Source organism: Solea senegalensis, linkage group LG3, assembly GCF_019176455.1.
Source record: "Solea senegalensis isolate Sse05_10M linkage group LG3, IFAPA_SoseM_1, whole genome shotgun sequence".
Taxonomy (NCBI): Eukaryota; Metazoa; Chordata; class Actinopteri; order Pleuronectiformes; family Soleidae; genus Solea; species Solea senegalensis.
Genome location: NC_058023.1, coordinates 9,989,669 through 9,998,511, shown reverse-complemented (window position 1 = coordinate 9,998,511; position 8,843 = coordinate 9,989,669). Strand labels below are relative to the sequence as shown.

At 43.9% G+C, this 8,843-nt stretch overlaps 1 protein-coding gene across 3 annotated transcripts in view; it reads right to left on the bottom strand.

Annotated features, from left to right (window-relative positions):
• LOC122767277 (sodium/calcium exchanger 1-like) overlaps positions 1-7,352 on the bottom strand; it is a 74,240-nt gene extending 66,888 nt beyond the window's left edge. For 2 of the 3 annotated variants that reach the window (XM_044022714.1, XM_044022715.1), the window contains exon 1: positions 7,180-7,352. In XM_044022714.1, the coding sequence (XP_043878649.1) occupies positions 7,180-7,235 (56 nt within the window). In that variant the 5' untranslated portion in view covers positions 7,236-7,352. The remainder of the gene's footprint in view (positions 1-7,179) is intronic. The other variant, XM_044022717.1, reaches the window with a different exon arrangement.
• Between the last annotated feature and the right edge of the window lie 1,491 nt (positions 7,353-8,843).

Here is an 8,843-nt window from a genome sequence, read left to right as displayed (position 1 = left end):
CATCTGTTTGACAACCAGTGGCCAGCGTGTCCCTGCCACTTCTTTTCTAATTCCTCCTCTTAGAGCTGTCCACTTCACATGACGCCCACTCAACGCTGTTCTTTGAGAAAAGTGTTGAAGGTCAGTGTATTTTTAATCTGTGGCCCCTTTTTGCACAGATAAATTGTCCATTTGCAACCTCAGTTTCCCGTTCATGAAATCAAAATGAGCAGATTGTGTTGAAACTGGCCTCAGAGGGCCACTGGGAAAAGGACAAAAGCTGGTTTCTCCTTCCCCCGTGCCTCTTTCTCTAGCTTTCGCTAATCGTAACTGCAGCAGTCACTGCTCTCCTCTTAGCACAGTCTCATGCTGCCAAGCATCAAGCCGAGCCTGAAGTGTAATTTAAGGCATTGCTGACAACAATAATAACATCTCCAGAAAACGTCTGCCCTGTGACCCATGGTGCACACACACACACACACACACACAGACACACACACACAGACAGACAGACATGGTTACTGCCTCTACAAGTAGCACAACAACTGGTGTGAGACATTTGTTGTTCATCAACCCAGTGCAGCAATTTCATTGAAACTGGATGTCCGTGACTGATTCAATGCGATTTTCAGTTTCGATATGATTCTAACCTGGTGCATCCTTTAAAATTTTAATGTTTGCATCAAACAGAAAATGACCCCAAAGCACTGACCTCCCAGTGCAACTCAACAGTACAGTCGCAGGTGATCATTCAAAACAACAGGGGAAGCTCATTTCAGGCCCAGTTATTTACACATAAAATGCTGTGACAAGACTGAGGCAGAAAAGGCTCCGCTGTCATGTATGTTTCTGCAACGCTGGAGCTTTAAGTGGTTTTAGTGCGGAAGCTGCCACGAGAATACGAAAATCACGTACGACGATCCGTCATCCGCGATAAACAGCCGATTCTGAGCGGACTAGTGGTGCGTTCTATATCGCGTTCTAGCGCACGTGCAGCATCCAAATGTAAATACAACACAGTTGCTACGTGTCTGATGACATTTCAGAGGAAGCCGAGCTTCCCTTGCTGTCTTAGAAGCAATCCCCGACTGACTCAAACTTAAACCTCAGCCTCTGAACTGCCCCCTTTAGCAAACAGAGCATCTGGAACGTGAGAATCAGCTGTTCGTACCACAATACACTCACAAACCGAATATATTTTGTTCCCACGTCTCTCACACGCCGTCACCACATCAACTGTGTGTCGTATGCTGAGGTTACTTGAAAAACAAATGGCTCTCCTCCACCTTGGTGCTTTCTATTTTTGGCAGCAGCAGCAGCAGCGCGACCCTCTCTGCATGTCAATGTCTGCCTGTGTTGGTGTCTGTTTGGGGGTTTTACATTATGTCATGTTTATGCTCTCTGTGTGTGTGTGTGTGTGTGTGTGTGTGTGTGTGTGTTAGGGGTGGGGAAAAACATTGATTCTTAGATGCATCGCGATTCAGACGAGGACGATTCTGAATCCATTGACAAATGAATCCAAATTCCGATTATTTAAATGTTAAATAGCATAAAATAGACAGAGGAGCCGAGATATAGCGGCGCTAGTCCACTGACACGGCGACCGCGACGTTCAACAACGAAACCAAAACAGAAGTCACGGCCTAAGAGGTAAAAGAGGGTAGAATAGCAAAGATGTGTGATCTTCTTGTGCTCCAAACACGAGCAAAGAATGAGAGCCACATGAGTGCTAATGACATTATTGCACGTAAAAGCACCATTTAGTTTACATGTTGTCTGAAATATGGGAATTGTGATTCGAGATGTTACTTCTTTACAATGCAAGTCGCACATTTCATTTAGTTTAATAAGTGGTGAGTGATCACAGAGTGCGACAAAGACTTTCAAACTGACTCACACACACACACACACTTTCAAACTGTGTGTGTGTGTGTGTGTGCGCACTGACATCCGTTACGACACGTTGACCCCAGGACTCTGAGGACACAGAGCTGCCACATGGTATCATGATTTTATATAATGAATAAATAACCTGGTTATATACTGTAAATCCTGGTTAATGGTCATGGCCTCCAGTCATTCATTTTCAGTGTCAGTTGTTGAATGTGTTGCCTGAAACGCATCCGTTTTAAAACTGATGAAGTAAATCTGATATAATAATATACATAGAACTGAGTCATTGCCGAGTATTGAAGTGCAACAGATGCATCTCATCAGGAAATTGGAAAGGTTAACTGACATTTATTATCACTAAAAAAATAAAAAATACTGTATATTACACATCGCTGTCCTAAAACTATTTAACAAACTGGCCTAATGGCTACTTTTTAAACTTGTGCGACCTTTATGTTTCCAATTACCCTGTGATTCGCCACCTTTCATGATGCAAACACAAATCCACTCGTACACACTTCATGGAGCATTGTAAGTACTGGGATAGCATAGCAGGTGATATAGAGGACTTTTCTTTTTTTCGTCTTTATGTAAATGACTAAAAAATCTGCCTGGAGGCAAAACGACAGACAATGGGATGACGCGGCGGGTCAGGGAGTTAAATCTTTACCCGCTGTGGGCAGATGTGTGCGGATGAGGAGGTCATTATTTTAGTGTTCGGTATCAATCACATCTGCTCGCAAGCGCAAGGTCACTCTGACAGACAAGAGGGAGAAATGTGCAAGCTGATGTTCACTTACTGTGGATCTCCACATTTCAATGATTACACAAACGGCATTACCTTCATATTTTGTCACAATAAGGTAGATCGTTAGATAAATGCAACTTCAAAGTAAGTGAAGTCAGTGATCAGAGTCAGGACCGTGAGATCCTGCCTCGGCCAATGCAAGGAAACCGCTACAGGCTATTAAAGGCTCATCATTAAGCACTTTTACTCTGAAGGACTAAGTGAGGTGCACAAAGTGTGAGGGCCAAATCAGTCTGCCGTGTAAGTGAGATCACTGACGGTGCAACAGAAACTGCTGCTCAGCTTAGAAATCGCACCATTTGGCAATAAACACGTCAGCTGAATCCCTCAAGTGATGCTCTGGGAGTGATTGGAAGCTGTTTGGAATGAATGATGTGTGGGGCAAATGTTGTTCTGAGTGATATTAGGTCAGCGCCACTCATTTTAAGGTGGGTATTTTTATTTAAATCCCACATTGTCCCGACCATCTGTCTCTGTGATTGTTGAGTTCTTATTGAATTTGCTTTGTTAGTGGCGCAGTACTTTGATTTCTTCCAGGCCTTGTAGACACATTAGACTAAACAAATGTTCTACTTTTCTTTCATTTCTCAAAGATTTATAGCAAACGACATGGCCGCGGTTTTCTAGATTTATGGCTGAATTTAACAAATGCATGCACTGGCACTGAACCTTTTTTGGATGTGATGGACTATAGCTTTATAGTTTGAACACTGCCCCCTGGCCTTCACTCACAGTACACTCAATACTAGTGCAGCACCAACAGTGAGGACCAGTACCTTTGAGCCATAGCTGGAGAAGTGATGAGCGCTATACGACATATATCACTGTCCTCACATGCTGTTGTTACAGCGACTTAATTTATCAACCTGCAGCAACGAGGAGGGGGAGGAGGAGGAGGAGGAGGACGGCGACGACGAGGCCATTCTTTCAATCTCCAGGAGGGAATTCACACTCTATGTAGTGTAAGATTAAAATGCTTCCTGAAATGATCCTGAGTTAATAATAGTCGAAACAGATGAAGGAGACGGAGTGAACAGTTAAAAACTGAACTGAATGAACCAATATGTCAGAAACACTGCAGGCCTTCAAGGAGGTAGGAAAAATAAACCGCTAATGTTTTGTGTCACCATTTTTTACGATTGCACAGGACACACCCACACCAGTGTGCTAATCCCTCGTCAATCTGGTGAAAACCTAAAAAAGGTAAAGGTCGGTCGATGGATTCGTCCTCTAGCAGCCTCGTATTATTCGAGCCCCTGCTCCTGTTCCGCTCCTTCATTTCTTTTCCACTTTCCTTTCATTATCTTCTCCCCACCACACTGTTCACAACATAAGGCATCTACTGTATCTCCAGGGCCGACAACAAACCCCCTACTAATAACAGCATGTAGCGTGCGCACACACACAAACACACACACACACACACATTCATACATACATACAAACAAACAAGAGAAAGATGATTACAACCACGGGGACTTTCCTGCTTCTCCCCGCCAAGAAGGGACGAGTAACAAGTCACACAAAATACCCTGAGACTGAGTGCCAGTGATACACATAACCAGATTAACACACACAAGAATAGAGGCTGAGTTGTGGCCAATATGAGAGCGAGTGTGATTTAAGTCATTAATGGATTAGTTGAGGATCCACTCGCAGGTAAGGAGGAGGAGAAAGTGACAGAGTCTTGGTTATTTTTGGCACAGAGACTTGGTCGGTACACAAGAAGCATACGCAAAACCAGGAGGCAGACTATAAATGTGAGAGTCCGACCGAATAAATGTCAATATTGACATTTCTAGGATTAGTCGGCTCACAAAATACTGTAATGAATAAACGCATGTGCATTTTTCTCTGCACCTGCGGTCATTTCCAGACATGAATCGCCCTGGTAGAATATGTTAGTTAGTTAGTTAGTTATACCTACTGTATACCTGCGTCATCAGACTGACTCTACTAACCACAACCGTCGTTCCCACCGAAACAAAACAAACTTCTATAACAGAGACTGCTGCTATTCCAGAGTTCAGGCTTTCATAAAAATGAAGTTTAATGACATCATATCGACATGATTTGCAGAAAAGGCTTGCATTTCCTATTATTTACTGTTTTACTATTTACTTTAAGGCCTCCCATGTTCTCCAGTTTCCACCCACAGTCCAAAAAAAGTGGTGCAGATTCGGGAATTAGGCGAAATGGACCAGGATGCAGCCCATGTTTGGCCCTATGTCAGCTGGGGTTGGCACCGGCGCCCCCAGTGACCCTCATGTGGAGGATAAAGCGGTGGACGATGAATGAACAATCAACTCATTCAAGAAATGTTGGAAAAGGAAAATGCACAAAGTTTGCAACCCTACGCTCAACCGAAATTAATAATATCACTTTGATTTATTTGAATTGAAAAAGTACCTGCACTCTGGAGGCGTAGCTTCAGAGGTCTGATGGATTCAATATTGAATCCATCACGTTTTTTTGTTTGTTTTGAATGAACCTTTGTCTGGATCGACTTTCTGGATCCTGAAACCATTCCACTTTACTGAAGCAAATGACTGATCCTGTGCATGTGGAGGGTCTGCAGTGCTTTCACCACACTGGACAATGACAGTCAACCAGCAGCAAAGCCGCTTAACACAAGAGTTATTGTTGCTGACGTGAGCTGGATCATGACTGGAGTTGGACGCAAATTAGTTTTTAGCCTACATTTCCTCAGACAGCTTGGGCCCTTGAATTATTAAGAAGGCGACATATCTTTTATTAATTATTAATCACTCTTGTGACCGTCCTCATCGTCATCGCAAAGAACTGCAGGAAAACAAAGTCATCTTCATCAGAGGGATTGTAATTGTCAGAATCATCATCATCGTCATCATCATCATAAGAACTCCCGCCATTCATTATCATTATCATCTCCCGCCCTGTAACCCGCAGCGGCATCATCACTCTACTTTTACGGACATTCATTCACATCATCATCATCATCATCATCCTGCTGCTGCTGCTGCATCATCATCAGCAGCAGCAGCAGCAAGAGAAACACCACAACAGACCATTTTATTATAATCAGCTCCATCATAATCATTATCATTACCAATCTTTCTGGCAATTTTTCATTTTCTTCCCCATCCTGTTCCTTATCATCATCATCATCATCATCACACAAACTCACTGGCTCGCTTTATTATGAACACAGAAGAGCTACTAAAGAGGCAGAACCGGCACCCGGTGTGGTTTTCTGCTGCTGTCGTTCAACTCCAGGTCTGTTTCCCGCCCAGAAAACTGCCGCTCGCTGGATATTTTCTAATTTTGGGACCATTCTCTGTAAACCCTACAGATGTCAAACAGAAACCGTGCCACGTTCAAAGTCACTAAAATCACCTTTCTTCCTCGTTCTGATGCTCAGTCTGAACTTCAGCAGGTCGTCTTGACCATGTCGACCTGCCCAAATGCTGCCGAGAAGATAATTGTGCTCACAAACAGTTGAACAGGTGTATCTAATAAAGTGGCCAGTAAGTGTATAATGGAGTGCTAACACTGCATGTCATTGGGTTGAATCTTATTTTAAAGCAAACTTATAATAACGACAATCATTCCATTTTCCCTGAAAGTTGGCAGATTTAAAAGTGATAATCACATTTTCCTCTTGAATTAAGAATTCAAACACTGACAGAAATGTCCTTTTCTGAGAACGCTGTGGTGCAATGATGATGCCAGAATTTAATTTTGATGTCGAGAAATAATCATTCTAAATAATGGTGTCTTGTAGATTTTAAACGCAGGATGCAATGATAAACAAAGGCAATTCATCACTGGGTGTAATTCACAGAAAAAACCCTGATTTCACGCGTCAGACTGTGTACTATACATTCCAATAGACTCTTTTATGTCACATATGCATTCCTGCCTTGCACTCTGACCCTGCGCGAGCTCTCCACAGTGAAATCCTGACCTCATCCTCCTTCACAGGCTGCTCGGTCCACGACCCTGTTCCAAACCCTGTGAAATGTCACCGTTTTCTCTCTCTCTCTCTCTCTCTCTCTCTCTCTCTCTCCAGCAGAGATGTCTTCAATCTGCTCTGCTGTCGCTCGGTCCAGACGCTCTATTTACGCACGTACATTAGCCTGCTTGTGAGCAGAAACTGGATAAAATGCGTAACCGGAGCGGGACTGACACTGAAGGCGTCTCCCAGACTTGGCGGGGAAGAGCTCGGCGGTGTCGCACACACCTGAGACGGAGGAGAGAGAGAGTCCCATCATCCCACATCCACATCTATCCCGTTCCTGTGCGTGATCTCGACCTGACCGGTTCTGCCTCTTTACGCACGAGGCGATTTGTGGGCAAATTACAAACAAGAGCAGCTGCAATTAACGGAACAGACAAAGTTCCGCAGCACATTTGACATTTGTGTTCACTTCTGTCACCTCTCTCTCTCTCTCTCTCTCACACACACACACACACACTGACAGACGGACACGCTTGTTTAAAACAAAGGTAATACACACGTTGTTTGCGTCTTCTCACCGGTTCGGCACAAGAATCCGTTCGTTCGTTCATTCATTCACTCATCCTCCCGTCTGTTGATCACTCACTCCGTTCGTTTCGTCCCTCCTTCAGCTTCTGAATAAACGTCTCTCCTCCTCTGAAGCGGCGGCGACAGAGCACGCGCGCAACTCTCCCTCCCTCTCTCCCTCTCTCTCTCTCTCTCCCTCTATCTCTGTGTGTGTGTTTGTGTGTGTGAGGAAGGATGGGCTAATGTGAGCAGGGGTGTAGGGATCAGCACAGGGCCAGACAGTCAGTGTGTGTGTGTGTGTGTGTGTTTTCTGGCATAAACACTGACCCTGTCAGGACCAGTAGTCCTCATGGAGACCAAAAACCTGGTCCCAGCACCTAATTTCTGAGGGAAATTTTCCGTTAAGTTTAGGGCTAAAATTAGAGGTATGGTTAGGTTAACCGGTTATGGTTAAGTATATGTGTGTGTGTGTGTTTAGCCAGCACTCTATGTTTGAGTCCAATTATATAAAAATGCCTACAAATACTTTGCTGATTGATTTTCTGTCAGTTGATCCATCAGTTCAGCTCTATAGTGAATTGGAGAAATGTAAATGTGGAAATTAGGTTATGTATATATGTATAGATAAAATATATATATATATATATATATATATATATAATAAAGAAAACCTCAAAAAATTGAGCAGAAAGGTTGAAGATCATTCTGAATTTCAAAGAGGTGGCAGAAAGGAGGGACGAAGAAGGGCAGTGAGGGCATTGTAATGGGAGACACGGCGAGACAGAGGAGCACACGAGGAGAGAAGACAATGGAGGTCAGCGAGGAGGAATGAGAAAGGGAGGAAGGAGAATGGAAGGGTGACAAGAGTGACGGCAGGGATGGATGCTGTGAGGGAAAGGAGGGAGAGGAGCACAGGAGTTTATGTAATGGAATAAGAGAGAGGAGGAGTTTTACATTATCCCTCTTTTTCGACGCAGTTGATCAGAGGTCTGTCTTAGCATGAAGCATGGCCTTTACACCACAGACTCATTTACACCCTGAGGGGAGATCATCACTCATATACACACACACACACACACACAGAGAACACATTAACCATCGGACCAAAAATGTATAGCTTGACAAAAATGGCAAACTTGCACTAACAACATGACAAAATGTGCAGTAACAAGAAAGAACACATGAGCGCACACACACACACACATGCAGACGTACAGATGCCAACAGCTGCTCAGGAGACCTGATGAGTCTGTGAATGTCTGCACATGTGAAATTAAAGAATTTACTTCATGACTGTGGTTGAACATGAGCAAATATTCTCCTTTAGAACAAATTGGAACAGCCTCCGTTATTTAAAAAGTCAGTGTTCACGCGGAAGCAGGCCTGAGGTCACAGCTTCGCGTCGGTGTGTAGTTTTTATATTTTGCCATGCCTGAGCTAAACCGTTCAGTGTTCCACAAAAAGAGTGCCTTGGTTTTAAAGTGTTATCCAGGCGCTTTTGTCTGAATAAATCAGTGTCAATGACTGTAACCCCGCTACATTCCATTCCTTCCTACCTCCTTCTCCTGCCTCAGCGTCACAGCGTTACAGTTTTCAGCGCGCGACAAACCCTCCCCCACCACCTCGCAGTGCACGTGTTTCTGTCTGCTACAATAT